The sequence below is a fragment of the Chiroxiphia lanceolata genome, chromosome 2 (assembly GCF_009829145.1).
Source record: "Chiroxiphia lanceolata isolate bChiLan1 chromosome 2, bChiLan1.pri, whole genome shotgun sequence".
NCBI lineage: Eukaryota > Metazoa > Chordata > Aves > Passeriformes > Pipridae > Chiroxiphia > Chiroxiphia lanceolata.
In genome coordinates this window covers 85,747,983-85,766,327 of record NC_045638.1, presented here as the reverse complement: position 1 = coordinate 85,766,327, position 18,345 = coordinate 85,747,983, and the positions used below count along the sequence as shown (strand labels likewise).

The following is an 18,345-nucleotide window of genomic DNA, read 5'->3' as shown; positions in this document are numbered from 1 at the left end:
CTCAAACTTCAGGTATTTCAGGATGTAGAAAGGTAATGGAATAAGATACTGGATAACTTCTCTGTAGGCTTGGTGTACCATGATTTTAAAAACAAAAAGTCATATGGTGGACAAGTCAGCCTTCGCTTTTGAAGAGAAAGGAGGGAAAGTCAAAAATGAGAAAATACCATAATTAAGGTTGCAAGTGCAGTCCAGATCAAGCCCTTCCATCATTTGTGTTGGGATCACACGTGCATTTGTTTTCCCTCTAGCCCCACTCAGCATTTGGAGAAAGTGTTGGAGTATTTGTAGGTGTGGCTTAGTGGTGGCCTTGGCAGTGCTGGGTTAACATTTGGACTTGACGACCTTAGAGGTCTTTTCCAGCCTAAATGACTTTATGATTCTGTGAAAGAATGGCTATAGTTTTTTGCTTTGCTTTTGTTTTTCTCTCTTGGGAAGGAGTTTTATATTTGTGCACACCAAGGCTGAAAGAAAAAAGGAAAAAAGAAGCATGCAGCTGGGTTAAATAGGGTGCCTAAAATCACAGAATCATAGAATATTCTGAGTTGGAAGGTACCCTAAAGAATCATCAAACCCAACTCCTAGCCCTGCACAAGACATCCCCAAGAATCACACCATGTGCCTGAGAGCATTGTCCAAATGCTTCTTGAACTCTATCAGGCTTGGTGCTGTGACCACGTCCCTGGGGAGCCTATTCCAGTGCCCAACCACCATCTAGGTGAAGAAACTTTTTCTAATATCCAACCTAAACCTCCCCTGACACAACTTCAGTCCATTCCTTCAGGTCCTGTCACTGATAGCCAGTGCTTGCCCCTGCTCTTCCCCTTATAAGGAAGTGGCTTCCCCTCAAGGCCCGTAATCATTTCTACTGCTCTCTTTTGGATGCTAATGTTTGTATGCTTATGGATATCTATATTTATACATATGTACATGTCCACTTGCCACTTAGTTATGATCATTTTGTAAAAGATTAAAATCCAGTTGGACAGAAAAACTATTTTTAAAAAAATGTAAGAAGTAGTCTACACTCACGGATGATGCAACACATTAATATACTAATCAGGTATAAAGAACTTGACAGGTATTTGATATGTAGTGATAGGACAGTGGAGATAGAGCAGAGATCAGAGCTGAGATCTGTGTCATAAATTAATGTTATGCCCCATTCACTTTCAAAAGGCCAAGAATATGTGCTGAAGTGGTATATGTAAACACAGGATTTAGGCCTAGATTTCTGATCAAAGCTGGACCACTGGTGTAAGACACTGCATCAATTTCTTTTGTGAGTCAGTAGAGATGTGATAATGAGACCTCTGTGTGAGTCTTAGTATGGCACTTGGCATCCTAGATTGAGACGGATGGATCCATCCTGTCTAGTGATAGGAAGGTTGTCACCTCAAAATTTAATGCGTAATAACATTTAGTTGAATAATATCTTCACTGGAAATTTTGATGTACCATAATTATCCCTCATTCTCTATAGGGCTTTTCCCATTGACATTTCTGTGTCCTTCACTGGATCTTATACTGAGCAAAAAGTTACCTACTATGTTAATCATTGCTAATTCAAATTGCTAACAGGTAAGAGGAAACCTCCGGGGAAACTTCAACAACTGTAAAGTAGGTGCTTTCTTGCCATTCCCTCTGATAGCCTATGGATCCACACAGAAATGCAAGGTTTTCCTTGGGTCTAAATATTTTTTTAAAATTATGTCAGATAATACAATTTTAAACAGCAAATAATTCCTACATATTAAGTGAAAACCAATGTAAACCCAAATCTGAAAATAAGGCCACCTTCTTTGAAAGGTATAATTTATGTTTAAATTAAGTTACTTTATATAAGGTTGCATTAGATATGTAGGGAGTGGTCTTGAGGATTTCTTGAGGCACTTTGCTTCTATTCTTGACAGCTGCAGCCTGCAAGCAGAGCTGCTTTTGACTTCTGTTTTATGTTTTTAAGTAAAGGTAGGATTGTCTGCTGAAAAGTCATTCTTTAGATGTTCAAAGAGGTTCCCTATCTTTTACATTTTCTGATTAATAACAAGGAAATGACTTTTTATCCTTCTTAGTCTTACAGTTTGTAATTCAGTGGTAAATACAAAAAAGGTTCTGTGTGTTCTGTGATCTTGAGGCCTCATAGCATGCCAGAGAATTACTGTTTTGACATCTAAATTGTCATTTAATCTGTCGTGCCATTGTGTGTAAATGTAAATCTATTTCTTGCAATTGTGAAAGGAAACTGTTGAAAATATGAAATGAATTTAAACTAATTCAGCATTGCTGTCTTAAGGCTTAAACAGACTGACACTATGTATCTGAGAAATGCAGCATGCCCTATTCATGTACAAATATAGGGCCTGCTCCACTTTGTAATATTAAGACACAAAATGCTAACATTTTGAAGTCAAATAAAATTACAAATGTATATTCCAGAGAGTGGTTTAGAATTTAGGGGTAGCTGCCTGGAAAGATAAACCCTTAACTCTGATGTTCACAGAGTCCACTGTCTGCAAAAGATGGCAATAAGCCACTGACAACGCAACTTACTTTTAAAATGGTAATACGTACACTGTTGTATTACTTTAAATTTCATGACCTCTTTATTTTGAGTTTACTTAAATGTAATAGTGCAAGTAATGATGGTGATTCCTTAACAGGGAAATGAGCAATATAGAGTTCTGAGTCAAATGTCCTAATGGCCTCAAGTTGCACCAGGGGAGATCGAGATCGGATATTAAGAAAAATCTCTTCACTGAAGGGTGGTCAAGCATTGGAACAGGCTGCTCAGGGAAGTGGTGGAATCACTGTCCCTGGCAGTGTTCAAAAAAAGGTAGATGGGGTAATAAGGGACATGGTTTAGTGGTGGACCTGGCAGTGCTAGGTTAATGGTTGAACTTGATCTTAGTGGTCTTTTCCAACCTTAATGATTCTATAGTTCTATGAAATTAAAATTGCAGTGAGGAATAAGCATAAGTGGGCAGTTTCAAAATGATCACATACTTGATTGTGTTTTCTAGTTAAGAGGTAGTGTGCTGTGCTCATTATTTATAAAATAGTTACCACATAACTATGCAAGTGATTTCATGGTCTGGTGTTGAATACAGCACTGCATAGTAGGAACAGTTAAAATAAAGAGTTATGAATGCTGAACAAAGACGGAAGTTCAGTATAATATGGATAATCTCTACATCTGTGAGTGCTATAAGCCAAACCAGTCAACCAGGATAACGCTAGCACTTGTGGTAAAGTTCATCTTGTCTGAGAGGCATGAGTCATGTCATACACTTGTAGAGAATTTGGTAGCAGAGTAAATGTTCATGAACTAGACCATGTGCCTTTTTGTTCTCTTTCTGCTGGCTTCAAGTGCTTTTACTCTGCTTCTGAGTTGTGCTTTTGGTGGAAAAGCAACTAGACTGTCTGAATTGCTGCAAGCAGAACAATCTCGTGTATATTTGTGGAAGCAAAGTCTGTTGTGCTCAAGTCCTTTAAGAAGAAAAATAAAAAAAATCTTCCTTTTTACTTTTTTCCCCAAAGCTATTCTAGTTTTGTCTCAGCTATGCCAATCTGTCACTGCAGCTGTCAAGTGTGATGCCTTTTCTTCAAAGTACAGAGATGGTTCAGCTGAAAGCGCTGCTTCTAATCAAGGACAAGAGAAAGGTCTGTGCAGGGAGCAGGAGCTATAAGGCTGACAGCCCACATGATACATTATCAGTTTATTATAATACTTAATATCAGGATGGGGGCATAAAGGAAAGTGAATGAGGAATGAGGAAAACAGGGTCACTCAATTTACTGTACTCACTAATATTCACTCTTCTGGTGATTGGTTTGGTTTTATTTTGCAGCTAGGAAAACCTCAGTAAAGTGTTACTCAATGTCTTGGTTAAGACTGAAGAGCAGGTCAAAGGGCAGAGCTAGGAATAAAGTAATTATTTTCCAGAAAGCTATTTCTTCTTATTCAGTCTCAAACCTAGATAGAGAGTATATATGTATGAGTGGGTATATAGATTATGAGAGATAAGAGGCAATGCTGTCTCAAAGACACAGTAGGCAGAGGTTCTTGAGAGAATCTAGACAATTTTTTGTATGTCTTTGTTAATTTATGCACAATTGGAAGTAGTATAGATACGTTGTGGTTGATAGATTTCTCAGTGTTCTCCATAAGAAATACAGAGATACCTAAGTATCTTTTTCGAGAATTTGGTGAACTGGTACATGTAGCATATTTTCAAGTCAGCATAGATACAGACACATCATCCTGGAAGGTAAAATCTTTCTGACTCTCTGTCAATGCTGATTGTCTCGATTTATCCCTTCAGTAATTTCACTGGGATTACAGGACTATTTTGTTGCCAGTGATTGCAAACTGCCTTCTCAACTTTGCATGATTGAAGTCTCCTACTTTTCTTTAAAGTATGAGCTACAAACAGGGCCCAGCTAATAAAATCATCTCCATTTCCTACACTTTAATCTGATGTTGGAGCTCAGGAGGTCAGCATTCTTCAAATTACCATATGTCAGAGAGACTGAAGGAAAATGTTTTTATTAAATCATTTTTGTCATTAAAAAAAAAAAAAAACAAACACCAAAAAACTAAAAAGACAAGTTATCACACAGATGCACTGTCCCACACATGCACACATACAAACACATGCACAGATATAAACAGGAGGAACAGAAAAGGAAAATGTACTGATGGTATTAGTTGTGAGAGTGGTTGTAGTCACTATATCCATCTGAAACTATTGCTCTGTGAATTTTTTCATGCCCATCTGTCTGATCAGGATAAATGCCTCAGTAGCAGAAAATAATCAGTTTGATAGTTTAGTTCAATTCTTCCAATCAGTAAAAAGTATAATAAGAACAGTGTTGAAATGAACCCTGAGAAATATTCTAGCTTGAAAACTAATTCTTTACCAGCTGTGTAGAAGGGCCAATCAGGGAAGGATCACACCATTCAGAGCAGCTTCAAATTCTCTGATTTTTACTGTGGAAGGGATGACGGACCAAGTGATAACCTGGGGATCAGGATTAGGTAGGAAGCTAACAAATGGAAGCATTCTGGTGAATGCCTCCAGGAAGTCTTATCAAGGCTCATGAAGGACAGAGGAAGGTGATTACACAGAGGGAGGTCAATTTACAAAGGTTAGATTTTGCCTTGCCAACCTAACAACTTTCTGTGATGAGAAGACTAGCTCTGTGGATGAGGAAAAATCAGTAGCTGTCAGTTGCCTTGATTTTATCAAGGCCTTGAGCATGAATTCACAGTTCAGCCATATGAGAGAGAAACCGAATGGATGGATGCACTTACTAGAAGATGAGTGGGACACTGACTAAACCACCAGATCCAAAGGGTAGTGATCAGCAGTTCCAAGTCCAGTCACTGATGGCAAGTTTCTTGTTTCATACAGAGTTGATACGGGTGCTAGTGCTGTTTAACGTCTTCATTAATAACCAGAATGATTACGTGAAGTGCACTGTCAGCAAGGTTTGAAATCATACCAGACTGGGAAGAGCAGATGATACATTGGACAGTTGCTTTCCAAAGAAATTTCAATAGACAGGAGAAATGGGCTGAGAGGAACATCACAGAGTTCAATAAGCAGGAATTCCTGCCCCGGGACAGAATAAAACCCGGAGCGGTCCTAGCCAGGCACAGTTCAGCTAAGCTGCAACTTTATGGAGTGGAGAACAAGTTGCACATGAGTCAGCCATGTGCCCTTACAGTGGTTAAGGCAAATGGCAAATTAGGCTGCACTTAATAACATCTTGGGCAGCAGTTTGAAGGACATCTCCTCATCACCTGCCACACTGCACGGGGAGCACTGTATCCAAATCCATATTCTCCACTGTGTTAAAGTGTGTGGAGGATAGCCAAGATGGTGGCACACACAACAGTAAATGAGTCTGAGCACAGAACGTTCAATAGAAAAGTTCATCTACCTTGGAAAAGAATAGTCTGTGGAAAGAATCTATTTGCTATCTTCAACCATCTGAGGATGTTTAGAGAAGGGTGCAGGATGAAGAATGTGCAGGTTCTGCATCTGCTTATAAGAGGAAGGAATAACTGAGTTTTCAAAAGAAATTACAATTCTCCTAAATGTTATTTTTTTGTGGTGTTTCTACATTTGCTAGTTTCCTATTTCTTTAACTTTACTTCAGAAAATCTGATAAAGATATAAGGCTTTGTTCCTCAATCGGTTAGAAGAGATTGGTGATAATATGATAGTGCTTTGGAAAATTATTTATGAAATATGTTTTTTATTTTAATAGGTTGGGGTTTTTTTTTAAATCAGTGGAAAGATGCTTTTATTCTGAAAATTCCAAGCTTTGTTTATCATTGATAATAGACCAACACAGTTGGTAAAAATAAAAAGAAGGTAGCATCAATACTATAAAAAACCTCAAGCTTTTTATTCCCATAGCAAAGGTAGCGCTCTTTAAGTGTATGGAGTTAAATATTCATGAAAGTCAAAACTATGATTCTAAAAAGGAAATCCTTTGTTAACCTTCAATGATAATGCAATTATAAATAAATCCATATACCTGAAGCAAAAAATATTATGATCATGCAGCCTTCAGCTTTTACATATCACTTCAATGTGTCCAGTGTTATGGGACACAGTGAGAATAACTGGGTATGAGTGTGTAATGTCTTTTCAGATACTAAGCATTTTACTATCAAATTGGACCTTACCATGACAATTGGTACATGCCATGAAATGTAGATACACCAAATTGTATGCATTTCAGTTTTTATTTGTGGCTTACACCGTTGTATAGAAATAATGGCATTAATCAGCAGTAGCTGTCATCCAGTAACATATAATTTCTTTGAACATAGAATTATCTTTCAATAATTGCACAAAAACTAGAAAAAAAACCCTGTGATATTCTCACAGGATTTGAACTGTTGCTCCAATGTCACATTCTTAATTTGGATTTTTACTTAGGTTTTGAAATCCTGCAGTGAATATTTGACAATAGAAATACCATTAGTGTTTTCAGTAGTGCCGTGTTCATGCCTACCATGCTCAAAAAGACCCTGTGGTCTGTATGAGTTTAAAGTACAGACAGTCATTCATTGACAAATATGCACTGTAGATAAATAGAACTGTGCCAAGCAGTAGTATTTTAACCACCCCATGACAGTGCCTGAAGAGTCTTTGCTGCCTGAGCAGGCACTAGTCAAGCAGAGAAGGGATGCCTTCCATCACTTTTGTACAGCACTGACTACATGTTGATCCTTCTCTTGAGTCCTTGAGTTATTAACAATCCCATCTCAGCAGTCCTGCCTCAGTTTAACATTTTAGTGATGGTGTTTGCCTCTGGCCTACACTTTCTCACAACTCTGTAGTTTTCTCCAGTCAGAGCCAAGATTATGCAGCTGCATCAAATCAGAGCTCAGCCTTGGATCTGTACCACGTGGGAAGAGGAAGAGGTTAGGGCACTTCAAATGGCTGGAAACTAGCCCGAATATGAGTTTCGTCAATAAATTAAAGATCAGGTTGGGCAGCTTTGGAGATTCACAAATCTTTTTAATTGGATCTGTATTTCAATCTGAACCTCAACTGAGTGCATATGAACCATCCAGAATATACAGCCTTGACATAAATGTCATGGTACATGTGCATATACATATACCTTGTAACCTATAATACTTCTAAGTACACATTAAATGTTGATGTTTATCCTCTGTAAAGATCATGGTTCTGCCCACACACAAAAGATGGAATTGTAAGGTAGGGAAGCTGAAACCCTCAACCCCAACATCCCCTAATTGTAAGTTGAATACATCAGGTTTCTTATAGTTCTACTAAAAAATGAATGACTGGTATTATATATTCAGGATGTGATCCAAAGCCTAAGAAAGACCACAGTGAGCTGTGGTTTGGAGGCTGAGAATCTATTTCCTTCATCCTTAATTGATTGAACAGTACCCAAATTTATGTACTGCTGTACAATTTGAATTCAATGGGAAGACACGCTTTTAGACTTTTAATTTAATGTATCATTATGGTTATTTCAATATTAATATCAGGTCTTTAAATTTATTTTCCCTTTTTTTTTTTTTTTCTCTTTCAGGCAAGCCCTGCCCCTATAATTGTCAACACAGACACCTTGGACACAATCCCTTATGTAAGTATTAAAGTTTCGTTTATTATTATGCGGAGTTTGTTTATTTTCATATAGAAATTCTGTTCAGTATCTCATAGAAGTTATAAACAGATCTGAAAATTAAGCATGTCTTTTACAGTTACAGAGTTAATTTTTTTTCTAGAAAAAGAAATCAGGAATGAAAATTGCACTCAGGTGAATTATAGCATATTACGTGCACATAATTTGTGGTTTATACTTGAACACATATACTGTAACTTACTAAAACTTGGTTTTCTTTGGAAAAAAAAAATTATTTCATTGAAGCTGTCCTCCTTACCAGGGACATAAAGTAAGAATATTTCTTTTTAGAGCAGTGTGCACCCTGCTAACTTATTAGAAAGATATCTAGATGCACAGTGTAATATTAAAATGATGCAAACAGCTCTTCATTTGTCTGTCTATACTTCTTTTGTAGAAGAAAATTGCTCATGATAAATACCAGTTCAAACTAATTGACTTAATATTTTCTTATTAATGTCTCTTCTTTTGTACTACTTCTAGGAAAAAAGTTGTACTAAAATAAATGCATGTTTTGATTAGAGTTAAAAAAATCTGTTTTTCTAGAAGTGCTTGATATTATTGTCATTTTAGACTGTTAAATCAACTATAGTTGAAGGTAAAGGACACAGAGAAAGACAAAGCAAACACATCACAAAGAGAGTAACAGGATTAAATGACTGGAGGGAAAAAAAGCAAGTAGCACAAAGATAGACTGCCAGTGTCTATTCTTTCTTCTTGCATCATCTTAGTTATCTTTTTAAAGCTCCTAATTAATGTCTCTCGTCTGTCGTGTTTTGTCCACATCTGTTTCTTATGATACCAATGCATAGACCTAATTATTTATCTACCTACACCAATCATGTTACTGGGTTCTGTCTTTCAGAAGACTGTTGATGATGGAGTTTAATAGGGGTTGTCATGACCAGTTTGTTTGTTATTGCCAATTCATAAAACTTAGAAGTTATGGTGCAGAGCACATGTAAAGATCACAGCCAAGAATAATTTAGTAGAATAACAGTGCCGTAAAGCAGAAGAGAATTAAATCCCTTTTTGGGAATATCAACCATTGGAAAGGGTGGAAAAGTTGAATAAAATTTCTCTGTTAATTTGCATTCAGCTTTCTTAAAAGGTTTCCTATCATTTCTGTCTCAGTTTTCTGTCCTGACATCAGAACCATCTGCTATGGTCTCACATTCAATAGGGCCATCTAGCTTTTCTCCTGTTTTTTGATGAAACATTTTATACTTAATGTTCTCTAGTTCTTCTGAGGGATACGGGGAACCACAATTCTCATTTTCAGTGCTGGGCCTGTGCCCAGGATACTCTGCAGCTACAGTGTTAGAATTCCTAAATACAGATGCAATTCCACTAGTGGCAAGATGCTCAATCTATGTGATTTATTCCCATAAAACAGTATATCAATACTTACACACTTTTATACTACTTTTTAGTGGTGTTCCTTTCTCTTAAATAATGAAGAACAAGTAACCAAACACATTCAAGAGAAATATTGACAGTAGACTGAGAAGTGTCTGTGGGCTATTTCAATCTCCAACACATGATTTGAAACTAGATAAATACACAGAAGGTGCTTATTTTAGAAATAGAGAACTCTGAATTAGTCACCTTGCTCTTACCTGATGCCTGGGAAGAATTATTTCTCTTGGATATGACACACAGCAGCGCTATCATAGGACTTACTTAGACTAGCCAATAAGAAAGGTCAAGGTGAAGTGTATCTGCTGAGCCCAGGCCACCATAGTGCCCCACAGGACTTTGGGTCTCTGCCTTACAAATAGGCATTTCCTTATGATCAGTATTTGTATGCTTGAATGTTCTCCAAATGAGACACAAAGACAAACTATGATCAAATTACCTCTTCCTCCAAACTAATATTTGGGAGAGTGGGCTGGGAGACCTCTGTTTTCCTTCTTGCTCCTAGGAGTAATTCAGTTTAATTTATTTTGATTTCATTTTGTGATGTTTCCTTTGCTAGAAAGATGCTGTAGTCACTGGGCCAGTTACGTTTGCTTGTTTGTACATCCTCTCCTCACCCAGGGAACCTTCCCAAAATGGTTTAGTGACAGCATGTGGTGGATTGACTCTGGTCAATAGCCAAACACTCTTTTCACTCCTCTCTGATGTGGGTCAGGAATAAAAATAGATGGACAATCAGAGTTATGTATTGAGATAATGGTAGTTAAATAGGGAAAGCAAATGCTGCATATGCAGGTAAAGAAAAATAAGGAATTCATTCATACTTCCCATAAGCAGGCAGATGTTTAGACTTTTCCTGGAAAGCAAAGTTTCTTCATGTGTAGCTGTTACCTGGGAAGACAAATGTCATAACCATGACCCCTTTCTCCTCCTTTCCCTGAGCTTGTATTGCACACCACCATATGATCTGGAATATATCCCTTTGGTCATTTGGGGTAACCTGTCCTGGCTGGATCCCCTCCCAACCCTTTACTCACCCCAACCAACTTGCTATTGGGACAGGAAGGGAAAAAAATGGAAGGAGAGAAAACCTTTGGCAATAGCCAAAACACTGATGTGTTATCAACATTGTTTCAGCCACACATCGAATCATAGCTTTACATGGGCTACTGTGGAGAAAATAAATTCCATCCCACCAAAACCCAGTACAGCCTATAATATTGTGTGGGTCCTGCAATACAGCCTATTACATCATGGGCTGTTAGGGAGGTTTTCTCTCTCTTAAATATTTGGAAATATAGAGACAAATTTTCCAAACCAGATGAGCTAAGTGTGTGATAATGCAGCCATCATCGTACAATTTATTTTACAGGAAATATAATTTAGCAGATATGCCCTAAAATATTTTTTCTGGACAGATCAGTTCAGAGAGATAACAGAAAGCTAGATTTAATTATGATTTTTGCAACTTGAACATGAGTCAAGCAGCTACTTTTTCAGCACTGTCAGGACTTTCACACATGCCTGGCAGAAGACTGGGGACATCTTTGGTGAGTATCCTTAGTATCCTTAAGTATCCTTAGAGTTAACTAGCTAGTTATTAGCACTTCTGAAAAGTACTATTGTTTTTTAGTTGCCATAAAATAAACATCCAACACTATTGGGACGAATTATTTTACGGATCAGAGAATCCAAGTTAAATTAAAATATTTTCTGTCCAAAGCTAAAAGAAGCCTTGATGTAAATGGGCATAGAGTCACTGATCCTATCTCCTAACTGTAGAGCGTCTAAAACACCCAGAAATGCTGATGTTTGCGAGTATAGTAATCTTAGATCCCTGATATTCATCCCTGATATTCAGCTCCCATTGTCCAAGTACAGATGGAGTCCAGGAATACTGAGGGGAAGAACCGAAAGAATTTTTTAGATCTTAATAATTGGGTCATGTTTCCAATGTTCACATTCTTTTTTTCATATCCTGTCTTTCTCTAGTCTTAGATGGTTGTCCTTTAATTCTTTCCATTGGATGTGCCTTCCAGAAATCTGAGTAACGTTTCTAAATCAACTTGTTAAATAAAATTAAAAGGCAAGTGAATGTATAAGCAAGTGATATGTCACCAAAAATTTCTGACATAATATTTTTTTGTTTCTGACTGTTAGGTTTTTATAAGATGCTTTTCATGACAACTAGTTAGTGCTTTCCAGTCATGTATTTGCAAAAAATAAAATAAAATGCTGCTTTAAAAAGATAAAATATATAATTTTCCTTTTAAGATCTATTTTTTCTTAAATAACTGCAATTTCCATTGTGCTTACCATAACAAAATTAAATAATCCATTTTATACCACGTAGAAATTATTTCCAAATAAACACTGTAACAGGCATGTACTTTCAAATTTTAGTGAATCAAAATGGTATTTTTTTCTGACATTACTAGCCACAACTAATAGCCTGATAAATCCCTAAATAAGGTCAGGCTATTTTTAGTATTGTTCCATGCCAGTTGGAGAGTTCTCATGATTTCATTAGACTGTTGGCTCAGCAGCATGAGAAACCTGTCTTATTGTTTCATTTTATGCAATGTACCTATGATGCATTTCCATTTCATTAACAGCTCTGCCCATCCTTCCCATCATCTTCCTCCAAAAATTCCTGAGTGCTTTTGAGGGAGACGCCTTGCAGTAATGATCAACATTCACAAAGCATGTTCAAATGTCATGTATCCATTTGTCCGCCAGAGATATATTTCCTTTTTACAGTTGGTATACAACTGGCAAACTGAGTAATTTGTCTCATTAGCACTCTAATGATTTAAAATCACATTATTAAGTGTTTTGATACTGTTGACATTCTTCAAACCTTTCTACTCAATAGTTCAGAAAAAAAATCATCCTTTGAGGAACTGGTTTTCATCAGTAGGCTTTTCTTAAATGGGATAAAAGAAAAGGCCTTATTCTATTAGAGTGTATGTTATTCCTTATAATTTGGGCCTGCAGCGAATAACAGAAGAAACAGTTAATTAGTCTTTTCTTAGGTTCAGTCGTTTGAAAACTTTGGCTCACCAAGCTTGGGGAATAAATTTGATAGGAAGCTTCGATGGTACAAAAAGAATTATTCTGTGGCATTTTAAGCACAATTAAACATTTGTGGGAGTTTGTTTGTTCTCTATTCTCTGGCTGTAAATTTTAGATTTCTTTGTATAATGAGAAGCATTAATTTAATAACATATGAATCATCTCATTTTCTCTGTTGCACAGAATAAGCCTTATTTATTTCTTTTTTAGTTTTCAGAAAGCTGTATAGTTCACTAGAAGTAGCTATAATGCTGTTTTTGCTGTATCACTTTAGGAAATTGAAGGGGACCTTTCTATTTATTTCATGATGGAATTTTATTTTCTTTTAATCCTAACAAAAGATTTAAATAAATTCACTCAGGTACCATGGTTACCCTTTCCTCTCCCATCTTGTCACAGTGATAAGATTTGGGGAATATGTACTTTATTCTCCTTTCAGTCACAATGATTTCCTCATATTTCTTCAATCTCCCATTGTTTTTCCAAGTAATTATTATTTTATTATTACTATTTTATTATGAGTTATTGTTACTTTATTGCTGGTTTGCTTTGCTAACCCTGCCACCTATGCTGAGTTCTGTGCAGATACACTCAAGTTGTTTTTTGAAAAAAGTAATTTTCAAACTATGTAGGTTATGTTCTCATGAGTTGTAATCAAATCTTTGGATTGTTTTACACATACCTGAGCGTGGCCATGCAGATGGCTGTGCAGCTGTTTTGGTGCATCACTGCTTAGGGACACTGTGAGCTCAGACCCTTCCTGGAGTGTGACAGCTCCTGCTCAGGCAAGGGAGGTGGGGGCAGGATGATGCCAAAATGGAGAGTTTAGAAAAATTTTCGTCTTTCTTCTCTATCATCCAACCATTGCACCTGGATTTAGCACATTAGAAGGAGGTACATGATAACTTAAAGAAAGGCTGAAAAGAAAAATAAATTCTTCCTGTTCTGATGTCATGGATGGAATCATGCACTTCACTCTCAAGTAAGAAGAAATATTTTATTGATATAAGAGAGTAAGTTAATGAAATCCAATAGTAAATGTGGCAGTAGTTTAACAAGAATCAATGGCAAGGTACATTTGAGTATTTGCTGCATGGAGAACAGAGTCAGATAAAATTTTCAGGGAGATCCTCCCATGGAGTCATGAGATTCAGAAAGGACCCTGTTCCATTCCAGACTTCTCAGAGGGAAGTTTAGGTGCAGCTGGATCCACACTTAGTCTGAGACTTAACTGATGGTTTATGTCTAAAAGATTATGTATGTGCAATCACAGAATCACAGAATCAATTAGGTTGGAAAAGACCTCTGAGATCATCGTGTCCAAGCTTTGACCGAACCACCATGTCACTAGACCATGGCACAAAGTGCCATGTCCAGTCTTTTCTTAAACACCTCCAGGGACATTGACTCCACCACCTCCCTGGGAAGTCTTTTCCAATGCTTAATTACCCTTTCTGTAAGATTGCCAGGTTTCAGTGTGCTTATTCCTAATTCGCTTAGTGAGTATCTGATGTGACAAGGAATCTCTCAACCTTGAGGAGTAACCTTGAGAGGCATCCCAGCCATACAGGAGGGTTCAACAGTCCTTGGGCTGTCCGCTATTCTTGGAGTAAGATGATTGACTCATAGTCATTTTTGCACACTGGCCCAGATGTTACTTTCTTCTAAATTTGCCTTGAGTCGGACATTGACCAACATTTTGGTTGCCCAAATTAACCCTTGGCTATTGTGTTGTTAACTGTCACCCCAAACCCACTTTGAGCCAGATTCAGCCCTCAGGTCCAGATACATCCATGACCGACCATCACTTGTGGTGATCACTTGAGCAGGGTTACTGCTATGGAATATAAAGGTCAGGCTGGGAGGGAGGAGGGTGGAGCACAGAGCCACATCTGACTATAAAAAGGATAGGGAAAATTTGCAAATTTCTGAGAGACACTCAGTGCCATAAGGGTTTTTATTGGATGGTATTAATGTAGGTGCACCCTAGACCTAGATAATATGTTGGAGGAGGGAGGTGGCCTTATATATTTCTTCAATAAAGCATGTCTTTTGCCAGTACGTAATGAATATTAAATGTAATATGTGATTATGGCTGATGAGCAAATTTTTGAAGACAATGGTAATAGAGGAGTAAAAAAAAAATTCTGGTCTAAAAGGGTAGAATCTGATTTTTTTACAAAAGTAGGGAGCACATGGAGTTGGGGGGTTTTATTAATAGTACATTAAAATATATAAAAATATCATCATATAGAAGTATATATTTTTTCCCTTTGACTTCTCTTCAGAATAAATTTGTTCCTTCTTTCTTAATTAGTTTGATCATAGTCTTGAAAATCAGATTGCACATCTTATTATCTCAAATGACTCTTACAGTTTCCAGATTGTTAACAACTAGTTTTTGTTGGTCATTGTTTATACTCATCTTTCAGCCTGTCAGTTAATGTGGATTACAATGGAAAAGCTAAATCTGATAGAACTTTGTGCTAGTTTTTCAAAGCTGCATTGGCTTGTCTTCTCTGTTTTGGCCCTTGAATTGTATTACAGCAATGTTGTTTGCCCTGGCAATCACTGCTGTGTTCTGCATGTCATTGTTTCTGCAGTGGGATAAGAGGTTTTTCTTTTATAATAGCAGTATTGACAGGATTGATTTTGTTTATAAAATATTTTGTGATCATTAGTGAAGAAGGTGCTACACAATACAAGACTAATGGAAATAAAACAACTCCCCTTAAACATGCAAAAATAGAAAATTCTTCATTCTGCTGTTTGATGATCTAAATGGATTCTGGTATGATGGATCGCAGAAAAAATATGCTGCTTCTGTACAGCAAAAGTACAGAAGGGATCTTATGAATCTGATTTATTTTACCTCTATTTCATATCGATTGTTTTTCTACCTGAAAAAAAATATATTTCAAACCTTGTCCTTTAAAATATACAATTATACCCTTTTAAAAAAGGGTCCAAGTGGTATTGAAGTAAAAATGTGATTGTTTTTAATGGGTTTCTCTTTTAAATTCTGCATGTAGTTTTTCATATTTAAGCCTCATCAAAGACATAATTTTTAACTAAGGGAAAAAGCAAATAAGTAAATTACCTTCAAGATTCTAGGGCATTACTTTTATTTTTCCCAAGAATGAACACTATTTTGCATATTTGATATTTTGATTTTTTTTATATTACATAAAAAATCAGAAACCCTTTATTGTGTCTGGATGTAGGTAGAATTATCAACATCCTGTCAATTCAACAAGTAATAACATCTTTTGGTCACGTATCTAATTATTCTTTCAGACTTCCATTCTGCAAAATTATAATACTTTCCATTTTCAATTGCCTGTGAATAATGCTGGACTTAAGATTCAATCAAGAAGTTCTTTCTGTAGATGTTTGAAATGTTGTCATTAGCAGTCGGAGAGAGAGAAGTTTATTGAACTTATGTAGAGAGCACATCATACCCTCATTCATGTCCTTTGCTTCAGGTAGACACAGCATAGAGAACGTGTAATGCTTCATGCTTTTTGGATTTGGACTACTTGGAGCAGAAATACTTTAGCATTTCAGTCCAGATCATGGGTGTGCTTGAGAAGCAAATTCCCTACATTTACCAGTCTTAGTTAACACTGTGAGGTTTATGAAGCAAACCTTTTGACAAACAACTAAACCTGACAACAGGCTTCTGGATACCCTCTACCCACTATCAGGCAGATGGTCCTTTCAGTGACAAGGTAATACACCCCTTGAAAGAGGTACTGTGCTTTGCTTTTGCAAGTCTATTCTTGTTGGGCCACTCTTTTTATCCTTGTAGCCTCTGCTGTAGGGAAGCCAGACAGGCATTGCTCTATCAGGTATTTTTATCACACTAAGAAAAATCATATATGCTATATACACATGGGAGTAGGGGAGTGTGTACATACCCCTCCTCTACACTCAGCTATACTTCATTTTTAATTTGTCCTACAGAATTTTTCCATGACATTGGCACATACTGCAGAATGCAGAGTATGTCTCTTAAGAGTTGTTTGAAGCACTTAGAGAACTGAGTCAGACTAGGATTATATGGCCCCAATTGATCTAAATTAAATGTAGTTTGAATTTGGTTTTTTTTTTCTCTCCATAGCCTTCAATTAGCTTTTCTTTTAGTGTAACTTTTTTCACTACAGACCCACTGCTAATGTTACTGGATGTTTTAGCAGTAGGCTAAAATAAGTTGAGTTGGTAGATTTGCAAACATCCAGTGGCTAACATATCCTCTTGAAAATAAGCTTTTATAATGCAATCCATGGAAGCCATCAAACCTGTTGTCTTTTGCTTAAAATGCTTCATTAGAATATAATTAAGACCCATGGCAGCTGGATTGGAACTAAATGATCTTTAAAGTCCCTTCCAACCCAAACCATTCTGTAATTCTAAGAAGCTGACGAAGTTCTTCAAGCACACAAGACTATTGTTCCACAGTGATATTTTTATTTTGACTTACATTGTCATGAAGTCACAGCTCTGGACTGAATTGGGAAACAGCATAAAGAGTACAAGAGAATTAAGTCTACAGACTTAATGTCCTTGTGATTCAAGAAAATGGCACTTGTAGGTAGATTTCACTGTATTAGAAAGGTGTAGAACTTAACTGAAAGTAGTTGTCAAAAATTAAAGAGCTAGCACAGATATCACCATCTTAATAGTTTCAATTATGCAAAAGGAAGAAAGCTCTCCTATTCCGTAAGACTTCATTTTGGAGGATTTCAGATTAATTAGGCACAATTTAGAGTGCTGCGGTCAGAGACAGACATGTTCCTTTGACCTTGGATAATCTAAGAAGTAAAAAGAAAGTAAGTACTCAGTATTGAAAAGAAAGTTTATTTTGATGAGAAGTAGAAAACAAAATATTGCTTTCATGTATTATTGGAGATAGAATGGTTTGATTTCAATGGTGTTTCATTCCTTTAAGGTGTCTGAAATTTATTTTATAAGAACTCTTCCTTGTAATTTTAAAAATATTCTGGTTTTTTATGTGTAGAATTTTTTTATATTTTGCTTTGCAAGCTACCTGTTAAAGTTCAGCCAAGGCAAAGTTGTTATCCTGGCACTACATAAGGCATCATTAATAATAGCATTGGATAGAAAATATTTCCTTCCCTCATTGTCTTTGATGTATTGCTCTTAACATTATCCACTGTGTTTTTCATAGAAGCATTTTTCATATTATTTATGTTAACTTTTAAAAAATTTGTCTAGCTACAGCATGTTCTTACTCTTTTCCTACAGCAATATAAAAAGATCTAAATGAACACCATTATCTTTTAATAAAAATGCAAAATTAGCCATTTAAATGCTCTCTCATTTTCTTCCATTGTTAAACTATGATTAGCTGATCCATGCTATAAAACTAACACAACTCCAGCACAGTTTCAGCAAATATTTGAAAGTCAAGTCCCTACTGTTGCAAGTTGTGAGTGTAGACTGTTTTGGAATATGACTAATTTCATCCATATTTTACATAATAAAACCCCATGCTACTTTTAATGCAGTGATCTGGTGAATGAACCTCAATAGTAAATTACATTTTTAATCAGTGTTTAGATGACCTTGCTTTCTGCATAGAGTAGAAAACCCAAATATGCCACAGATAATATCTGTTTTCCTGATCTTAGAAATCGCAGCCCTTAT

General features: G+C 36.4%; 1 protein-coding gene across 23 annotated transcripts in view; it reads left to right on the top strand.

Annotated features, from left to right (window-relative positions):
- DLG2 (discs large MAGUK scaffold protein 2) overlaps nt 1–18,345 on the top strand; it is an 847,901-nt gene that overhangs the window by 438,420 nt on the left and 391,136 nt on the right. For all 23 annotated transcript variants that reach the window (XM_032678105.1, XM_032678098.1, XM_032678102.1 and 20 more), the window contains one exon: nt 8,089–8,142. In XM_032678105.1, the coding sequence (XP_032533996.1) occupies nt 8,089–8,142 (54 nt within the window). The remainder of the gene's footprint in view (nt 1–8,088; nt 8,143–18,345) is intronic.